The 20,667-nt window shown below is 38.2% G+C and overlaps 3 protein-coding genes across 4 annotated transcripts; 1 reads left to right on the forward strand and 2 right to left on the reverse strand.

The window, feature by feature from the left end:
- The first annotated feature begins 582 nt into the window (after positions 1–582).
- LOC111809891 (D-3-phosphoglycerate dehydrogenase 1, chloroplastic-like) lies at positions 583–4,016 on the forward strand. The gene is made up of 5 exons (XM_023696360.1): positions 583–1,244; positions 1,747–2,123; positions 2,212–2,322; positions 2,403–2,498; positions 3,115–4,016. Exons 1-5 carry the CDS (start codon positions 701–703, stop codon positions 3,784–3,786), a joined length of 1,800 nt encoding a protein of 599 aa, XP_023552128.1. The 5' UTR covers positions 583–700; the 3' UTR covers positions 3,787–4,016.
- On the reverse strand, positions 3,982–9,291 carry LOC111809892 (sodium/proton antiporter 1-like). The gene is made up of 10 exons (XM_023696362.1): positions 8,674–9,291; positions 8,331–8,507; positions 8,122–8,250; positions 6,728–6,904; positions 6,480–6,586; positions 5,430–5,550; positions 5,232–5,293; positions 4,847–5,149; positions 4,404–4,698; positions 3,982–4,313 (listed from the first exon to the last, which is right to left on the reverse strand). The coding sequence occupies exons 1-10, from the start codon at positions 8,911–8,913 to the stop codon at positions 4,188–4,190; spliced, it is 1,737 nt and encodes a 578-aa protein (XP_023552130.1). The 5' UTR covers positions 8,914–9,291; the 3' UTR covers positions 3,982–4,187.
- Positions 9,292–13,543: 4,252 nt separating this feature from the next.
- On the reverse strand, positions 13,544–19,927 carry LOC111810638 (cyclin-D3-3-like). 2 transcript variants are annotated; one of them, XM_023697377.1, is made up of 8 exons: positions 19,017–19,927; positions 17,640–17,747; positions 17,403–17,509; positions 17,243–17,300; positions 14,917–15,502; positions 14,612–14,813; positions 14,344–14,474; positions 13,544–14,250 (listed from the first exon to the last, which is right to left on the reverse strand). In XM_023697377.1, the coding sequence occupies exons 5-8, from the start codon at positions 15,412–15,414 to the stop codon at positions 13,945–13,947; spliced, it is 1,137 nt and encodes a 378-aa protein (XP_023553145.1). In that variant the 5' UTR covers positions 15,415–15,502; positions 17,243–17,300; positions 17,403–17,509; positions 17,640–17,747; positions 19,017–19,927; the 3' UTR covers positions 13,544–13,944. The 2 variants fall into 2 exon arrangements, with proteins under 2 accessions (XP_023553145.1, XP_023553144.1); XM_023697376.1 differs by having other exon boundaries at positions 17,640–17,752.
- Positions 19,928–20,667: the final 740 nt, after the last annotated feature.

Below are 20,667 nucleotides of genomic sequence, written 5' to 3' on the forward strand. Positions count from 1 at the left end.
TCTTAAACCGAAATTTCACCTTTTTTTCTTTTTACTAAATACATTTTTAATTTCACCACAAATTTTATAAAAACAACTAAATATAATTTCTTTCATTATTTAAGTTGATTTATGACGTCATAATACCGTTTATTTACTTCTTAATATGAATAAATATAAATGGAAGGTTAGTAATTTGTTACATACTTTCTAATTAATAAATAATTCCAGATCATTTGCTGCTATTAATTTTTTAATTTTTTCAATTTTCCTAAAAATCCAAGTTTTCTTTAATTATTTTTATAAAAAAAAATATTGGATAAATTAATCATTATTGCTAAATTAAAATTACTTTGAATTAATAATATTTTTAGAAGAAACAAAGCGGATCCTTCAAAGGAACCAAACATTTTATCCTATTTTTAAGTAAATCCAAGAATTTATCGACCGTTCATTTTAATTATTTTAATTACTAATTTTGCGTTAAATAATCCAAGTTGCTTGCAGTTTAAGGCAGCTCCACCAAACAAATTCCATTTCCTATTTCCCCACTCTCATCACAAGCGCGTGCTTTTCACGTCATCTGTCAAACATATATCCGACGCTCTGTTTCCATTCACTGAGCTTAAACCTCTTACCTTTCCTGTTAAACCCTAGATCTTCCTTGTCCTCTCTCCGACCTCCGTTGCTCACCCGGTGGTTTTTTTCATTCCGACGAGAAATGGCTACTTCCGCTTCGTTTACGCTCCGCAGGCCGGCGCTTGGGAACTCGGTACTTGCTTCTCTGTCTTCTAAGATTCCTGTTCCTTCGGCTTTTTCTGTTGATCTTCGTCGACGGAGTGTTGGCGCGCCGCGGTTTGTGGTGTTGGTTTCTGCGTCTATGGATGCGAAGCCGACGGTTCTTGTTGCGGAGAAGCTGGGTGAAGCGGGTCTTGATCTTCTAAAGGATTTTGCTAATGTTGATTGCTCGTATAATCTGAGTCCTGAGGAGCTTTGCACCAAGATCTCGCTCTGTGATGCGATTATTGTGCGGAGTGGGACTAAGGTCAGCCGTGAGGTGTTTGAATCCTCTGGAGGGAGGTTGAAGGTCGTTGGGAGGGCTGGTGTTGGCATTGACAACGTGGATCTGGCGGCTGCCACTGAGCATGGTTGCTTAGTGGTGAATGCTCCGACTGCAAACACGGTAGCCGCCGCTGAGCACGGAATTGCGCTTTTGACTGCAATGGCCAGAAATGTTGCTCAAGCCGATGCGTCTGTTAAAGCTGGTACGTTTATTTTTTGGTTTGTCTGTCACAATCAGCTTGTCTAATCGTTGTGTCTTTTAGCCTGTGGTTTGCTTTGGATCTGCTCGAAACCATGGAAAGTGGAAAAACTTCGGAAAGATCTCGGCCTTTTATCTTAATATTGGACGAGAATTTCATTTAAATCTGTCTGAAAAGAATTATTTTAATGTCTAAAGCGAATTGCCCCAAAAAAATTCCCCGTACGTTTTCTTTCTTGTAAGCATCGATGCGCACTGTAAAAAGTGGAAACCTGTCGGGGATTTTTATGTAGAAAATTCATATCTTATGCTTACATAGGTTGGGATTTACGATTTGAAGTAAAAATAGCAAAGAATAAATAATCTCTCTGCATCGGATGTTCTCTTTCCCTTTTGGAGCCCGTCGATGTTTTTGATGGTCAGATTTATTGGGTGTGATGTTGTATACGAGATGCCTTTGTTGAAACGAACTACTTATAATTTTTCCATTTTCTTCTCCACCACAGGAAAGTGGCAACGCAACAAATATGTCGGTGTATCGCTTGTGGGGAAAACACTCGCTGTAATGGGATTCGGCAAAGTTGGAACTGAAGTTGCTCGGCGTGCAAAGGGACTCGGCATGCATGTAATTGCCCACGACCCGTATGCCCCAGCTGATCGTGCTCGTGCGATAGGCGTAGAGCTTGTGAGCTTTGACGAAGCCATTGGAACTGCTGATTTCATCTCTTTGCATATGCCTTTAACTCCAGCCACGTCGAAGATCCTTAATGATGAAAATTTCGCAAAGATGAAGAAAGGAGTAAGGATTGTGAATGTTGCTCGTGGAGGCGTAATTGATGAAGAAGCTCTTGTAAGGGCTCTAGATGCTGGAATTGTTGCTCAGGTTGGTTCTTTTCATTCCTGCTACCCAAACTTGAAGTTTCTAATTATCATTAAACGCAAGGATTGTATCACGTTTCTTTTTCTGATAGGCTGCACTTGATGTTTTCACTGAGGAACCACCTCCTAAAGATAGCAAGTTGATTCAGCATGAGAATGTCACTGTAACTCCTCATCTGGGTGCCAGCACAATGGAGGCTCAGGTGTGTTTTAAATCGAAGGACTTAAAGCTTGTGCTTTCCTTATTGTAATTTATAATTATCTTTGCATCTGGTACATGCAGGAAGGAGTTGCTGTTGAAATAGCTGAAGCTGTTGTTGGAGCCTTGAAAGGGGAGCTTGCAGCTACTGCCGTCAATGCTCCGATGGTTCCTGCAGAGGTAGAATCCCGTAGTTTCGAATCTTCTATCACTCTCATGTTTCGTATTTCATGATCACTTAAAACATCTATCTGAAGTAGTTCTTGTCGACCTCTTTACTATTTGTCGTTATTTGTTTTATTGATTTTCTTGCTTTTCCAAGTGGCTATGATGTCTCTAGGTTTTCTGATTCATTATGCTATGCAACAGTGTAAGATTCTTCTTTTCAATGCTTTTCATCTAGAATCCTTTGACATTTATCTCCATTTTTTTTAAAGCTGAATATAGTCCTGCAAAAAATTAAAGAAAGAAGCTAAATTGTAGTCCTCCAACAGTTGGGAGAGATTACTTTTCTGTTAACATTTTGGTCTTGTGATGATTTTTAGAAACCTGTTTAATATAGATGGTTCTGAATGCTACCAAAACTTTGATTCCAATGATATAGTGAAGTGCCTTTCTCTAAATGGATGACTTTTTTTTTTCTTCTCCAATTCGTTACTTTGCCGTACATCATCAAAGGTTTGCTGAGTGATAAATCTGACTCGTAATTGTTCATTGTACATTCTATTTTCAATGAACTAATTCTCAAGTTTTTGGTATATAAGGGTTCTAACAAAGTATCGTTTCTCCCCTACAGGTGTTAACGGAGCTGAAACCATTTGTTGAACTTGCTGAGAAATTGGGAAGACTGGCTGTCCAATTGGTAGCAGGAGGAAGTGGCGTGAAAACTGTGAAAGTGACATACGCTTCCTCTAGAGCTCCTGATGATCTTGACACCAGGCTTCTTCGTGCCATGATAACCAAAGGTCTCATAGAACCAATTTCCAGTGTTTTCGTGAACTTGGTGAACGCTGACTTCACCGCCAAACAGAGAGGACTAAGGATATCCGAGGAGCGAGTCATTCTGGACGGGTCGCCTGAGAAACCATTAGAATACATACAGGTCCAGATTGCCAACGTGGAATCCAAATTTGCCAGTGCTATATCGGATTCTGGGGAGATAACGGTGGAAGGACTTGTGAAAGACGGAATCCCTCACCTCACAAAGGTCGGGTCTTTCGAAGTCGATGTTAGTTTGGAGGGTAGCATCATACTCTGTAGGCAGGTTGACCAGCCAGGTATGATTGGAACGGTTGGAAGCATTCTCGGAGAAGAAAATGTTAATGTGAGCTTCATGAGTGTTGGAAGGATTGCTCCTCGAAAGCAGGCTGTTATGGCCATTGGTGTCGATGAACAGCCCAGCAAGGAATCCTTGAAGAGGATCGGTGATGTTCCAGCAATTGAAGAGTTTGTTTTCCTCAAGCTGTAGAACGTAATGTGATCATGGGCTCGACCCTTTCCTTCCCCTCTTCCCTCCTCTCCAAATAAGGCCGCGCCTGTCAACCTCTCGGGATTTGGACACATTCCTAAATGTTATGTTTGGCCTCAATTTTGATAGTTTTCCATTTAAATAAGCCTGGTTGGTTTGTTATCTCAACTTTTCGAATGAAGAAATGTGCTTCACTAAGTTTCAAGAATGATCATATACTTTTGATTGGATGCTCTTGCAGTTTCTACAGCTTTGGGGGCTTATAGACAAGAGTTACGCACACTACTATAACATTGTGCAAGAAAGTTCATCACTATCTAAGAATGTTCCCACCCTTGAAAATTCACTGATATAAGTGGAAAACAGCCATATCCTTGTTTATTTGAAGTCGTCAAAAATGTTCAGTTTATGAATCCCATAATGGAAGGCACCTCAGCAATGGTTGTAGGTAGCGATGTGTTGAGGTTATGAAGAGCTAAATAGGCAGCAATTCCAGCAGCATATCCAGCAAAGGCAAAGCCGCTAACCTGCAGAAAATGAACAAGAAAATATAGAACAATCTATTCGACTTGGAAAAGAGAATGGACTGAGAAGGAACTCAGTTTGATCTTGGTCACCTTTCTCAAGTACCAAAAGAAGTCCACCTTCTCCATCCCCATGAATGCAACTCCAGCTGCAGATCCAATTATAAGCATGGATCCACCAGTGCCAGCACAAAACGCTATCAGCTGCCAGAACTCGGAATCTTGCGCGAAGGAGGAGAGATCGTACATTCCCATTGTTGCTGCAACTAATGGGACATTGTCTATAATAGCTGATATAACACCGACTGCACTCGCAATGAGTTCAGCATTCGGAATATGAGCGTCGAGGTAGTTTGCTAACTCGCGTAAGATTCCTGCAGCCTCTAAGCTGAAATTGACAAATTAGACTTGGTAAACCATTTGAGTGATAGGTTCTAAAGGAGCTAGAAGATCGATTATATATACGTAACATTGATTTGCACACAGGTAAAAGAAATAGTATGAAATCTGGAATGGAGGGTAGATGGTGCACTCACCTGCTGACAGACAAAAGGATACCGAGGAAAAATAGCGCTCCTTGCGTATCGATACGAGATAAAGCCTGAGGAACTTTCAACTTTTGTCGTTCCGATTCACCATAGTGAATTGCATCAGTGAGAATCCACAGAATTCCAAGTCCAAGCAGCATACCCATGTAGGGAGGCAAACCTGTGAGGGCCTTGAACACTGGAACAGAGACCAACGCTCCGACACCGACAGAGAAGACGAGCTTTCCTCGAGGAGCCATCTGCTCGGATGCCATAACGTTCGAAAAATCCTGTCCCTTTCCATTGACTTCACTGAATCCCACAAAAGAAAAACTTGCAACTCAGTTCAATCAAAAGAATAATTGAATGACACAATTAGTTACAAAGCCTATACCTTGTTAGGGACAGAAGAGACAACGGAACTATAAGTGAAACTGCCGAAGGTATAAACAAGTCCTGAACAACAACACAGATGCAATTGAAGGAACTCATAAGTGAATTTCAGATTAAAATAAGTACATCATGTATCAGAAATACGATCCATCTGTAAATAAATACGCGTTGAATCGTAGCATTTCAGAGCGAATAATACTTTGAGTGTTGGCATTGTTGATATCTGACCATGTATCCATAGCATGGTTGTGGTTACATCTCCGATAGGTGTCCATGCACCGCCCGCGTTAGCTGCTATAACGATTACAGCTCCGAGTAGCCTGGTTTGAACGATCCATTTCTTAAATGAAGATCATAGAATTGATTGGAAAACAAAGGCTCACCAGTAAATTCCTAACTACAGCATTGTGCTGATATGACAATTGATAAGAAAAAGAGGTTAGTAAACAGTAGAGAAGAGAAGAAATTCAAGTTTTCAGACTATTTGAGTACAACAGCTCAAGCTCACCGCTAGCAGATATTGTTCTCTGTCGGTTTTTTCTTTAGAGCTTCCCCTCAAGGTTTTTAAAACGCGTCTGCTAGGGAGAGGTTTCCACACCCTTATAAAGAATGCTTCGTTCTCTTCCCCAACCGATGTGAGATCTCACAATCCACCCTCCTCCGGGACCCAATGTCCTAGATGGCACTTGTTCGTTTCTCCAATCAATGTGGGACCCCCCAATTCACCCCTCTTCAGGGTCCAGCATCCTTGCTGACACACCGCCTCGAGTCTACCCCCCTTCGGGGCTCAACCTCCTCACTGGCACATCGTCCGGTGTTTGGCTCCGATACCATTTCTAATAGCCCAAACCCACCGCTAGCAGATATTGTCCTCTTTGGGCTTTCCCTCAAGGTTTTTAAAACGTGTCTACTAGGGAGAAGTTTTCACACCCTTATAAAAAATGTTTCGTTTTGTCTCCAACCCATGTGGGATCTCTCTCTCCCTCAACTAGTTTATACTTTTCAAACTATTTTATCACGAACATCCCACGTCCCCTTCTATGCAGAAAGATCCCTCCATGACACCTAACTAGTCACTTTCACTCCTACATTTCTTCTTCCAGGTATACTTTATAGTTCCTATCATGTGCCCCACACCAAAACGAACCAACACGTTACAGAAAGCGCTATACATTAGACTAATACAACCACGAGAATCGAAGAGGAAATACAATAATAAACCAATCATGAGCATACAAAGCGTGCATACTTGCGATACTCTGACGGAGGAACGAGTTTTCGCAATAACGAAACCATGATAATTGTGGTTGTCAGGTTGTCAAGGATTGAACTTAGAAAAAATGTTACAATCCCAATCTGCAATATAAGAGTTTTAGATCAGTTGTAGGTGATAAGAACAACCAAATAATGGGAAAATATCAATACTCTGTTTTAAGAAGAACTGTATGTAAAACACATTAACATCAAATATCATTGGAATGGTAATAGAGCACTGACCACCCAGAGAAGAGTTCGTGGTTTTCGAGTCGTTATACTGTCTGTAACCAACTTAAATCCTTGATGGGCGTCGACGATCTCGACTATGGTCATCGCCCCAAGCAAGAAGAACACAATTTCACTGACTTCTGCTGTGGCATGTGTTAGCTCTGAAGCAGCAATTTCGGTGGATGGAGCCTATGTATGAAATTATAACAAAAGTTATCATTCAAAAAATGCTGCTTAGAGTAATAGTTTTGGTGTAGTTTTGCACTATTGAAAGGTGAAATATCAATTTATCAGCTGCAATGTTCTTCATTTTGCTTCTAGTTTCAATTTGGATGAAGAAAAATTAAAATGTCAACAAGAATTGTAACAACCCAAGCCCATCGCTAACAGATATTGTCTGCTTTAGCCCGTTTCGTATCATTGTCAACCTCACGGTTTTAAAATACGTCTTCTAGCCTTATAAGGAATGTTTCATTCCCCTCTCCAACCGATGTGGGATCTCACAATCCACTCCCCTTGGGGACCCAGCGTCCTCGCTGGCATACCGTCCAGTGTCTGGCTTTAATACCATTTGTAGAGCCTAAACCCACCACTAACAGATATTATCCGCTTTGGCCTGTTACATATCACAGTCAGCCTCACGATTTTAAAACGCGTCTTATAGGGAGAGGTTTTCACACCCTTATAAGGAATGTTTTGTTCCCTCTCCAACCGATGTGGGATCTCACAATCCACTCTCCTTGGAGATCAAGTGTCCTCGCTGGCACACCGTCCAGTGTCTGGCTTTGATACTATTTGTAATGGTCTAAGCCAACCGTTAGCAAATATTGTCCGCTTTGGCCCGTTACATATTGCCGTAAGCCTCACGGTTTTAAAACGCGTCTTCTAGCAAGAGGTTTATCATACCCTTATAAGGAATGTTTCGTTCCCCTCTCCAACCAATGTGGGATATCACAATCCACTTCCCTTGAAGACCCAGCGTCCTCGCTGGCACAACGCCGATGTCTGGCTTTGATACCATTTGTAATGGCCTACGCCCACCACTAGCAGATATTGTCCGCTTTGGCCCATTACGTATCACCGTCAGCCTCACGGTTTTAAAACATGTCTTCTAGGGAAAGACTTCCACACCCTTACGAGGAATGTTTCATTCCCCTCTCCAACCAATGTGGGATCTCACAGTTATTCATCAGGAAATTCCAACGCACGTGAAGAGTATGTACAACTAACTCGAGGCTTTTAAGATGTCGAAATTATCTCCCTACCAGAAATTTGTTGATCTAATTGTATACACGAAATAGATATAGATACTATTCATACCTACAGCCATATGCACATGAGGAAGCTACAATTCAGCATTCAACCAGATAGTCCTAAAACTAAAATTGAGAGAAACAGTATCATACCCCAATACTTCGAACAACCCACAAGCCAACCGCCATCAACAATCCCACTCCACTCTTGTTGAAAGCAAGAGCTTCTTCAAAAATGATTCCAGCATATCCTATACTAAATAGCAACACCATAGCAAGATCCTGTACCAAAAGTTTCATGAAACATAGAAGGTCACAGCTTATCATTGAGTGATTAATAGCCACTATCCCAACATATGAACCTGATTAGCAGCAACCCAGGAGTGATTAATAGCCACAATCCCAGTAAGGGCAGCTGCAAGTATTGCAAAAGCCTTCACTAAATCAGCCTGTGGCTGATAACTATCTTCAAAATCCCGAGAGCTTATTTCATCAACTGAGCATAAGGGATCACATGTTCCTGACTTCGATGAGAGTTCCTATCATTATATAACCAGAGATGAACATGAATGAGCCGCTGATTAGCTCAAAGCGCTACTAGACATGCTAAATTGACAATATCATCATTATGAACCAACAGAACAACAACCGAAGCTAATTCAAAAAATAGTTTAGAACATTTAGCAGAAGTATGAATAAGGAAACCTCCAATTGTTTGCTGAAGTTGGGTGGAGCTTGCTGCTGCTGAAACGAAGAAGAGCTTTTATCCTCGTCTTCAGCTCGCGCGATAAGGTTCTTACCAAGCAACCTTGGAGCTCTGATTCTACTCAAAGAAGAACCATAGCTCGTGTGAAATGGGAGTGAAACGGGAGAGTGGGAATGAAATGAAAATCTCTTCCAATGCCGCGTTGGGGGTAAATGAATCCCAATCGAGAGGGAAGCCATTCGATCAAGTTCGAGCAGGGCTGAAATGGGAGATGGGATTGCAGAAAAATGCTTAATCTGAGATTACCCAGTAAGGTTTGATTGTCAATCAGCTTGAATTTACGTCGCCGGCGCCGATCAAATTTTATCTCCTCGAAAACGAAGAAGGAAAACTTTGATGGGTTTATCTCTCATCGATGCATCGAAATCTTGTATGCACAACAAAAGGGGTTGTAGTGGATCAAGTGGGTATCTGCCGCATCTCAAGCTTTCGGGTTTGATGAATTGATTTTCTATTACGGAAGTATGGAGGCTGCGAGATAAGCCGATTTCCGAATTTGGGTGACTAATGAGACACGTTGGTGTTTCTTAATTGCTCGAATTTGAGGTATTCTTGCATTTGAGAGAGCGTTGGGTAGCATTCGAAGCTAGGATTTTTCTTTGGAGCTTAGAAACTCATATTCATGAATGAACAAAAGATTAACCATTATATCCTTTATTTGCTGTATGGTTTGATTAAAAAATCTTATGTAAAAAATGTTTCGGAAGAATTCAAATTCATAAGAAGAATCGAAATTTGTCTATATGAGAAGACCGTAAAGAAAATGGAGAGAAACTAGCACTAACACATGAGATGGGCTTGGGAGGAACAAAGTCTCGGACCAACTAGGCCCCTAGGAGCCGAAAGGCATGCCCATAAGTTCAACCCCTAGTAAACTCACAGTCGGTTAAGTTGGGATCAACTCGGGAACCCTAGATCAATCTCATAGAAATAGAAGACTCAAGCACGAAATATGTTACCTAATTCTTATTCTTGTTGTACTAATACAAATCTTGGTCTAACTTAAACAATATATAAATCTATATATCGTCATTACAGGTATTGTTCTTCACAGGGATCGTGCACATTAGGCAGAATGACACAAATTCGTGCATCAATATCTCGCCATAACAATTCAGTGCAAAATTTTGAAGTAATTCATATATTTAACAATACAAAACTGTCAGTCACATTGTAGCAGTCTCTTCCTATAAATTTTAGACGCAAGTCCCTATCGTTTCCCGCTATCGAGACGAGAAAACAATTCCATTTTCTTTTATTTCCCACTTTACTTGGAAGGTAAAGATGTTTATTAACGCTATGAATGTTTACAATTACCATCAAACATCAGCTAATACTTGGCTACCATCCATGTGTAAATATGGTTTGCAAATGGGCCTAAACAAAGGGTAGATTTCATTTTTGGGCCTATTGGACCATTACCTAATTCAAACGGATTTCAAATCGATATCGGTATCTCAAACGTCCTTTTAAAGACCCAATTGTTACATTAGTCCGATGACATTGTCTTTTGTCGGAAACCCTGAACTTCCACAAAGTGTTCCAAACTACACCGTAGAGTCTCCCCCGAGACTTCGTTCTCTTAAGAGCCATTGAACAACAAATTACATCATTCGACACTTGAGAATTCTATTAACATAACAAATTTAAGGGCATGACTGTAATATCACGTTAGAAACCACAGACCACCACAATAGTAAGATATCATCCACTTTGAGCATAAGCTCTCACGATGTTACTTTTAGTTTCTCCAAAGTGCCCATCTTAACAGGGATAGTGTTCCTTACTTATAAACCCGTGATCTTAGAGAGTACTCCGGACAGTAATAAACGATGAGGTTTTTGTGGTCGGAGTTGACCCAAAATCTTTGTCTGAGAGGGCAGACATGGCCATGGCTGCACAATTTCACCCCTATTTTTCACAAATTTAGGCCATACCCTTTTCAAACCAAATCTACAATAAAGAAATTACAGTAATTCCCTTTTTTTTTTTTTACCATTTTCTTTTTACTTTAGGGTAAATTCCAACCTGTCTATGCCAAAAGGACCACCAAAATTTGCACTGTTTTTTACCCTTCATTATGTGTAGTGAGTTAATGCTCTTTGTCCATTTCCCATTTAACATATTGGATGTGGGACACCATTTCTAGGTCACCCCATTTATTCATTTTCATTTCTATTTTTTAAAAATAATTTTCCCTCCATTTTTTGAACATCGTCGAGCCGTTTGATTTAAACATATCATCGATCGATACGTCGAACGGTTTATATAATTGAATTCGTAAAGAAAAAAAAATTTGAATTGTCACGTCTGTATTTGAAATGTATTGATTCTAACTGCATAAATTTTATTAAAAAGAAAAGAATCAGCGTCACATTCATACGTACACACGAACATGAATATCATTTAAATAAAAAGAGATGGGTTTCGAAGATGAGATAAACTTTATATCGACAGACTTACTTTTGGTTGGTTCATTTATTATGTTTTGTTCCTTTCAATCAGTTGTGGTAAATTCATGAGTTACTAATTCAAAAAAACTATTTTCTCAAAAATAATAATAATAATAATAATGTCTCATGTCCGAGATTCTTTTTATAAAGTATGTGAGTAAAGACAAAACAGGCTAGAAAGAACCAGGTTGGTTCGTGGGGACCACCACTAGCTGATATTGTCTAATTTGACCCGTTACGTATCCTCGTCAGTCTACGATTTTAAAACGCATCTATTAGGGAAAAACTTTCATACTCTTGTAAGGACTGTTTCGTTCCCTTCCCTAGCCGATATGGGATCTCACATCATGCCACTAGAGATGCACGAAAGGGTCAGAGCCATCAGAGGATGAATTTATATTCCGAACCCTATACATGAAGTGCTATACAAAGGGTTATCTATTAACGTATTAGAGAATAAGGTATCGTATTCAGATCTCGGTAATGTTATTTTTGATAAAAAAAAAAAAAAATACCGAAATATTGATATAAATAAATTTACGATAACCCATTGAAAAAAACATATATGATGGAAAGGGACAAATAGACACAAAAATTTGATCCTACAACACATTGGATCCCCCATTGCAAAACATCAGACATTTGCTGGATAGAGACACAAAATGTTTTTTTTTAATATAATAATCATTAAATTGAGTCATGCATAGGGAGTGAAAATTCCCATACAAAAAAGGGACCATTTGGAATGCTTTTTNCCATTCTTTGTATTTATTAAATTAAATATTCTTCTACTTCTTCTCAAATTATTGATCATTAATAAAGAATGTGGGAGTATTTTATTTCTAAATTATTAATTTTAATATCGATAGTAATTTGTAGATATTTAAATTCTCGTATTTTTTTGTCAATAATTTCAATCATTTTAACCGTGGTTAAAAATCGTATAGATTATGTTAATTTAATATCGATTTTTAGTAGTTTAATAAACCACCCATTTAAATTTGGAATATATATATATATATATATATATTCTTGTTTGAGCATTAAAAACTTTACAGCTGTTTGAGAAGAAAAGCCCTAAAACGTGTATTTATGAACAAAGAAAATGTAAAAAAAGATGTTACAAATTGCAATGCAATAGGGTATTTGTGTCCAAAAGCAAAAATGGGTTGTAATTGTATAGCGGTATCGGAAAACGTATCTTGGGAACGTACAAGAAAACGAGTAAAAAAAATGAGAAAATTTATCAATTTGAGCATAGTTCAGTAGATAAGATACAAATTACTATTTCAAAAGTAGATGATTCAATTTTTTAATTATTTAAATAGTTATAAAAAAAAGTGTAAAAACAAAGGAAACGACAGGATTCTTTTTAATTATTTTATCGAATTTATCTAACTAGTTCATTCGGGTTAGGATTGAATCTTTCTCGTTTTATAAGAATCGGCGTAAATTCGAGCACTAACATCTTATTCAAAAATTCATCAAAAGATATCAACTATTTGACGTTGATATCTATGAGCACAAATCAAATATTTAAAGCTAATCGAGATAGAGAAGAAAAGATGTTAAAAGGAAAGAAAAGAGAAAGAAAGAGGAAAAAAAGGAGAAGATAGTCACAAGTAAAGAATCTTCTACGATCGATTTTTTCTAATAACGATGAACAAAATCCCGTTTCATCTTCGTGACGAACAGTAAAAAGTCTTGTTCATGTTTGGGACGTTGATTCTTTAAAAGTGTTTTTATCAAACAGGTCGACAGGTGAAAAAGAACGTAAATCGTAAGGAAAAGTGTGTTCGATCACGTGATAGCACAACATTAACGGATAATAATCGAGTATTAATCATAGTTAAAATTTAGATACCCTCAAAGTCATAAGGGATTTCACATGGAGCCAAAAACTAAAAAGCATAGGAGAAATCCAAGAGAATTACCATGGCACAGCTCATTCACTTTTTTCTATGTCTAGTCAAAAAGCAGCATTTCCCACACAATAAATTTGGATTCAAATTTACCCTCCAAAAGAGACCATTCCGTCCGGATTTGGATTGAAAGGTTCAGAGTCGCTGTCGTTGTGAAAAGAAAATACGAACACCTAAAGAAAAGTCGATGAAATTATCATAGATTTATAAGTAAGGATTACATCTCTATTATTACGAGGCCTTTTCAGTAAGCACAGAGCAAAGTCACGAGAGCTTGTACTCAACAAAGTTAACAATATCATACAATTACAAAGAGTCGTGATTACTAACACAATCCAGACAGGATAAGCCAGTTTAAGCTAATACCCATTGGCCTGATTCAACCATTAACATGATGATATTCAAAGAATTATGAACAGAAAAGAAGTCAACACTGATGAACAAGAAATGCTGTGCTTTTATTTGATAATAATATATGAGTTTTGTCCAAAACAAGGAGAAAAGTCGTCTGATTTGAAATCAAGTAGGATAGGGAATGACAGAAATGGTATACAGTTTTAGAGAAGAAGCCAGACTACTGCATACTTTTTTTGTCTTCTCCAATAACCCATTTTTTCTGGTCACTTCTGTTCTTGGGAAAATTCCCATGGAATCCCCTCCTTCAGTGCTCTTCTTCCTTCTACCCATTCTGATGCCAAGGGCATTGTGGGTAATTGGATAACAATGGAAGAAAAGTTTCCCCAACTTGCAGCAACAAAAGTGAGAAATGGTGCAGCATTATAAACAATAATCATTCCCAAGAACTTTGGAGGGGAAAGGAGGGGCATATTAAGAATCAAGAAGGGCTGCCAACGATGTCCAGAAATGGCCTGTTAAGAGAATGAAACTTCATCTTTGGCTCTTCGGTTTTGCTCTTCTTGAAAGAAGGTTCAGGTGATGAACAGACTGATGCTGCTTTCAAAGCCCAAGAATCATCGGAGCTGTCTGAAGTGAAACCAGCATCGATTACACCACTTGGGCTATCAGGAGCTTGCTGTTCATGCTTGCGCTTGTGGGGGGTGTTGGGATGATAAATGCCATTGCCATTGCCATAGGCCTTAGAATGCTCCTTGACAAGATTGTAACAGCATTGCACTTTCTCCTGTTCAAGTGCAGTTTGAAAAGTTAAGATCAAATGATGGGTTTTGATTAAACCAAGCAGTGAACTTGAAATGAGATTTCTTCTTGAACAAACCTTGTCAATTTTGAGGACACCCAGAAGCTGATCTCGGCGCTCCAATGACATATGGGGCTCAATCTGATCTATCACTCCCATCATTGTTGCAGTTGCCAAGATAGATGGAAGATAACCAACAAATCTTGAATCTAAAGAAAATCCAAGAGAAGTTTCAAGTCATGACACGAGAATTCAAGAAAAGAGACCAAATTTTATCATTTTCCGCTTCATTTGTACGTGTAATGCACAAAGTCTTATCTGCATTAGAGTGATTGTAAGTTCTAACCTGAGAGTTGAGAGATGAGAAGATGCTCAGAACGCCTGAAGAACTCTAAGTGAAGATTGGACTTTAACCCAAGCCTCCTTACAATGTGATCAAGAAAAGAATATGGAGTCACCAAATGCATTCTCCATTGAAGAGTTGAGAGCACTAGAAGCTCCATTCTCTGAATGGTTTTGGCCTCAAACACATATTTGGCATCCTCTACCTGAAACATTAAAACAAACACGTTATCTGCAAGAACAAAGTTTAATAATCCAAACCATTAGAACACGGTTTCAAATGGAGGGTATTGCATATTCTGAACATACTTGAAGGTCCAGCAGAAGTGGAACTTCAATCTCCTCCACTTTACTCGCCAAGGAGAGGCAAGTGACAGCCACAAGCTGGCTCATCCACGGCTTGTCACTCTTAAAATGGAGGCTCAAGAGGAACCTGTCGAAATAAGCAACGGCCAAAATGGCAGTGAGAGTTGAGAACCCATAATGGGATTGGACTTTGAGTATCCACTCCACAGCTGAAGAACGAGCAGCAGAGACAGAAGGATCCTTCAACAGAACTTCAAGCTCGAGATTGCTCTGTTTCAGCTGCTCTGTTTCCTTAGACAACATGGAGAGAAGCCGTTCATCTTCCCCAGAGAGATCTTCCTCCAAAAATCCCAAAGAAAAAAGATGGGTCTGATGGGTATGTTCTACCTCAGCCTTATCTTCCTCCTCCTCCCCCCATTTCTCCTCACAGAACAAAGAATCTAGCGGAAACAAATGGGTTTGGCCTTCATCATCAGCTTGTTCATACCGATGTATTGCCATCGAATGAAAGCTTTGATTAGAGAACTCAATAAAGGAAGAAGAAGCAGCAGCAGCTCAAATGGCCGTCCATGTCCGTCGGAAGTCGGAACTGTGCAGATGAATGAAGGAGCAGAGGAAAAAGCTTAAGAGAGAGAGAGAGAGAGAGAGAGAGAGAAAGGAACGATGGGTTGTTCTGGTTCTGGTGGAGAGTGTCTTTATGTTTTATATGCATTGGGGTTTGGAAATCTTTGTGCTTTCGGTGTGTCCCGTTGGCGGGCAGAAACGCAACGGCACACACACCAAGCCGGACCCCATGAAAACAACCTCATAAGAAATCTAAATAAATGGCAATGCCCAATTCACTGCGTTGTAAGAGAGAGAAAGAGAAAGTCTGTCTTCTAGGGTTTTACTTTCAAATTTAAAAACCCCTCTTTTTCTTTTCCCTTTTTCTTTTCCCTCTCTCTTCATTTGGGTTTTATTATGCCCAATTCACTCCATTTTTCTTTCTTAAAAGTTTTATATACTATGTGCAATCTAAATTTAAAATCTAAAAAAAAAAAAAAAAACCCCACTCCCCCACTCTGACTTAAGTATACTTTATATAGCAGACATATGCTAGAATTTGAACATTTGACTTATACAAAATTATTAGGTATACTCTTTAGAAAGATTAGTAAGCTATATTGATTTATTGATTTATGCTCGAATCAACAAATAAGTTAGATTATACTATATAGATCCATGAAGATAAATGAATTTTGCAAATTACTCAAAACTTTTCTATAATTCTATTTTCTTTGATTAAATTTAAACTATATCATGCATGAAACCACGAGCTAAAAATAATTTAGTGGGAATTTAAATAGATCCTTCTAAAGCTTAATTTAGTATATATTAAATAAATTTAAAAAAAAAATATATATATATATATATATATATATATATATATATATATATATNAAGTCTTTGAAAAAAATACTAGTAGAGATACTTTAATTATTAATCTCGAAATTGGCCTTTGAATTTTTATTTTATATTTTTATAGACTTGGGCTTTGTTTAAAAAAATAATAATAAAGAAATAAATATATATAATCCCAATGGCATAGGGGTATAAACGTCAAAAAGAAAGAAATATTAAAAGTAAAAAAATAAAGGGACCCCGAGGCAGTGATTGAAAAAACCAAAAAAGGACAAAGAAGGTGCAGACAGGACAATGCTTTACTTTGACCCAAAAAAGTTGTTAAACCAAACATGACTTACAATTTAGGGGCGCTGTCTGTCCCTATTAAATACTTGGAAACACCCCCTCCCCTCTCAAAGGCCTCAATTTTATACATTGTCCTTGTCTTTTGGGTTCCATTGCCCTAATTTTAATAATTATGTCTCTTTCCTTATTATATATATACCCTTCTTAACTTTTTTTAATCCCAAATTCACTCTACAAGATGCATAGCTTGATAAAGATTTTGAGGCTATAATCATCAAGTCCCCAATACTAAGTAGGATGAGATTCAGTTCAGATTTGTACTTTCTCTAATCGCTAGATAGGTTCTAATGCATACTCTATTTCACAATATCCAATAATGGTGGAATCTATATATATAATTCTACAGGCTTTAAATTTGGAGAAAACTAGTTTTCCAAACCACAGAACAAAGCACCTCATCAGCAAACAATTGAGAATCCTGTTATATTGTTCTACTTGTAATCTTGTAATCTAACTATTCTTAATCTTAATTTTCTCGCAATCATTTACTAGAGATATCTTTTTTGAACAAACGTAAAAGCCCTACTCTTTGGCATCATCAAAATATTGACAAAATGAAGTGCAAAGCTTTCAAAGTTACCTCAACCCACCAAGCTTTTGTGTTTAAAATGGCGATTGTGTTTGATTTTCCACATTTCCTGTTGAATGGTGAGACTTTATGTGAATGGATTGGATAGCCATTGATGGTCTATTAGTTGTCATCCAAATAAGAAAAGGGGGAAAAAAAAAAACTTTTGTACCTTTTGAAATCATGGCTCACATGGCCTTGACCATCATGAGTAGATGAAAGTCACAGGTTGAGCTTGACTTCTTTTGACTCCCCTAATTTAAACAAACTTCAACCACTCTGTTGAAGAGCGGGAGGAGAAAAGATGGAGCAGAAGGGGAAGCATGTAAGCAATGACTAGCCTTCATTTAACAGATGATTTCAACTGCCAAACATCAATAAAACAAGATGATGGAATGAGACAACTTACTGACTATCCTGGCATATAGCTGCTCATCATTGCCTTCAAAGAGGGGGGAAAAACTTGATTTCTGCTATCACACCATCTTCGAACTTGCTGTCAAAAGTTACTACTAACCTGCGCTAAGAGTTGTTATAAAACGACATTCTTAGCTTTGATGAACATTAGTGCGTGGGGAAAATCAATCCACTTGGGTACGCAAATCCAATAAACAGCAGTTTGCAGTTTACAGATGTGTTGAAGTATTAAAAACTAGTAACTCTGTCAACAAGACTGGAATGAATTTTAATGAATCCATTACATTGATAAAATAACTTTCAGCTTAACTAGCTATGTCCTCTACCTCCCCTTTTTGCTTCACCTTATGTTCTTTCCATGTAATAGTTCTCAAATTATTTAACACATCACCCACATGGTCTCAATGGAAAACTCGCACTAAGTAAAATTATTAAACATTGATCACTGATTCTAAAGGAACCTGAGGATGGGATAACTGGTAAGTCACATAAACAATGTGGTCAAATCAACAAACAGAAGACCCCAGCAGCTCAGGAATGATATAAACAAACTCACCAACTATGATCAGTCATCTAGGACAGAAACTCACAGTGAAGTCCTTGAGTTCATATGATGTAAATCAGTAAGAAAAAAATTAAGTTAACTAATGGTGCAGTTGTCCAACTTTACACCATTGTAGAGTTTTAAGCTATATGCATCCATTAGCACCTGCAAATTAGGATGAAGCAACATGCAAATGAAGAGCAATAAATCACAATGTGCAACCTAATGCGAATTTTTCGGCTACATATATTTTTTCCTTTTTACAAGACAAGATAATAAACAACCTACACGGCCATACTGAGTATACCTCAATTGGTTAATAAAGGTTCATAAACTAAACATACTATTTAATCATTCAAAGTTTGATGGGAAAGGAAGAGACTAACTTTTTACCGACGCTCATATTCGGCGTGGAGGACCCCCCCATCCCCCCACCTTTTTGTTTTAGTTAGCTCTTTTTCCTTTTTCTTTCCAACCCCAAGGCGGAGGGAAATGGTTATCAGCTTTTCTTAATGTTCTATTTAAAATTCTCTATAATGTTTTTCGATCTCTCCCTTTAACATTATAAGTTCATGCAATGATGTCATGCTGATTAGATCTTTTAGTAAACCTAATGGAAGAAAAATAAAAGAAAACAAACGACCAGACCTTCATTCTAATAAAGAATAAATGACTACGTTAATGAAAGATAATACGTATGATCATTTCCAATTAGTTAAACAAACTTTGAATGGTGAACTGAAGGTCTACACTAAACAATCATCAACAAATTAATGATAGCTTTCCATGAACATTCAAAAGGAAAATAGCAGATGAGTCAGTTACCTTTGATCCTCCCAGCCACTCCTGGAATTTTAACAAACATTGATGGAACAGAACTCGGAGTACAAAATCCACCATGCAGTGTGTCCCCTTAGAGGAATTCGAATTGGAAACTCACAGTTCATGGAAGATAGTTGTACAAAACAATGGAAGAAGAAACATGGCAGAAAATTTCCAAGCGTTACAACGTTCAGCTTTGTGGTAAACAAAAATCATCAAAAGGATTGAGTTCCAATTTGCTATGGCATCTAAGAATATGGAAGAATGAGAAGACAACTGCATCAGATTGAACTGTGGCTAGTTCATGTAAATTTTTCGTGATCAAGGAAAAAAACAAAGCAGGCTGCGATATACTTCTCAAGTAAGCACAAATAACAGATTTACAAGCTCAAACCAGCAGCTAAACTGTCAACAGTAACTGCAATCGAGAAGAAAGGAGAAAGATACTGAAATCATCAGCTGAACGGTTGCGATTGGATTTTTTTCAACTAAAGAAGTACACAGATATCTCTTCGCTACCTGCATTACTTCTTTACACGATGAATCAAATGCAGGAAGCAAGTTGAATTGAACTTCAATAAGTTATATTTCAGACAGAACAATAACCAAATAATATGAAATTTCCGGCTAAAAAACGCTTCGCGAACAGTACATTGCACTAAACAGAACTAGCAATGGATTTCTAGTCGTTCTACGAGAAGAAACAGAAATTCAACTAGCCTAATCGAAATCTCCAAGAGAAGGAAATTACAGTACCACAACAACCTAACCGATCATGACAATCGAGTTCCACCTGACCGGCTGGGCGGCGCCGTCGGCCGGCGGTTCCGAAGGGCGGTTTTTACCGCCACTTCATTTGATAAACGCATTCGCATCAACGCCATTAGCACCGGCAGCTTCAACTTGGATTATTACATTACTTTTTAGGTCTCACTTCTAACCATCCTTATAAACTCACGAACACTAAAAGTCAGAATGCATTAATATGAGGTCTCTTCGGAAATCAAGAGCAAAGTCAGAAAGCTTATACTTAAAGTGGACCATATCATACCATTATGGAGGTTTGTGATTCCCAACATTTAGTACTAGAGTCATGCCCTTAACTTAGTCATGTCAATAGAATCCTCAAATGTCGAACAAAGAAGTTGTGAACCTCAAAGGTGTAGTAAAAAAGTGACTCGAGTGTTGAACAAAGGGTGTACTTTGTTCGAGGGGCTTTAGAGAAAGGAGTCGAGCCTCAATTAAGGGGAGGTTGTTCGAGGGGAGGATTATTGAGAGGTCCCACGTTGGCTAATTAAGAGAAAGATCATGAGTAGCCATGAGAACTTATGCTCAAAGTGGACAATATCATACCATTGTGGAGGTTCGTGATTCCCAACATTTTCACCGATTGCTTTATTGTTATTTGATAAAATTGGAATTTTAGAGATAAAAATTAACTTTTAAGAACTTTGTTGTAGGTCTTCGGTGTCAAGGTGGTAAGACAAACAATGTAGTAGCTAACTTTGGGAGACAGGAGACCGTCATCTCAAGGAATAGCACGACTTACCAACAAGATCAGCAAATGGATGCCTTCTGCTATATCTCACGACCCCGCTACTAGAAAAATGATTAGGCCTAAGAAACTCGTATATGTCTAGTACTTTGTGCCAAC

Source organism: Cucurbita pepo, chromosome LG14 (genome assembly GCF_002806865.2).
Source record: "Cucurbita pepo subsp. pepo cultivar mu-cu-16 chromosome LG14, ASM280686v2, whole genome shotgun sequence".
NCBI classification, from domain to species: Eukaryota; Viridiplantae; Streptophyta; class Magnoliopsida; order Cucurbitales; family Cucurbitaceae; genus Cucurbita; species Cucurbita pepo.

What these genes read in the sequence shown, in the direction of transcription:
- LOC111809891 (XM_023696360.1), top strand. Translation starts at nt 701, where the DNA reads ATGGCTACTTCCGCTTCGTTTACGCTCCGCAGGCCGGCGCTTGGGAAC. An exon ending in CGATGCGTCTGTTAAAGCTG is followed by an intron (nt 1,245 to 1,746) that starts GTACGTTTATTT and finishes TCTCCACCACAG; the next exon opens with GAAAGTGGCAACGCAACAAA. An exon ending in ATGCTGGAATTGTTGCTCAG is followed by an intron (nt 2,124 to 2,211) that starts GTTGGTTCTTTT and finishes TTTTTCTGATAG; the next exon opens with GCTGCACTTGATGTTTTCAC.
- LOC111809892 (XM_023696362.1), bottom strand. Translation starts at nt 8,913, where the DNA reads ATGGCTTCCCTCTCGATTGGGATTCATTTACCCCCAACGCGGCATTGG. An exon ending in ACTTCAGCAAACAATTGGAG is followed by an intron (nt 8,508 to 8,673) that starts GTTTCCTTATTC and finishes ATATAATGATAG; the next exon opens with GAACTCTCATCGAAGTCAGG. An exon ending in TCTTTTGGTACTTGAGAAAG is followed by an intron (nt 4,314 to 4,403) that starts GTGACCAAGATC and finishes CATTTTCTGCAG; the next exon opens with GTTAGCGGCTTTGCCTTTGC.
- LOC111810638 (XM_023697377.1), bottom strand. Translation starts at nt 15,414, where the DNA reads ATGGCAATACATCGGTATGAACAAGCTGATGATGAAGGCCAAACCCAT. An exon ending in TCTCATCTCTCAACTCTCAG is followed by an intron (nt 14,475 to 14,611) that starts GTTAGAACTTAC and finishes GATTTTCTTTAG; the next exon opens with ATTCAAGATTTGTTGGTTAT. An exon ending in GTGTCCTCAAAATTGACAAG is followed by an intron (nt 14,251 to 14,343) that starts GTTTGTTCAAGA and finishes GCACTTGAACAG; the next exon opens with GAGAAAGTGCAATGCTGTTA.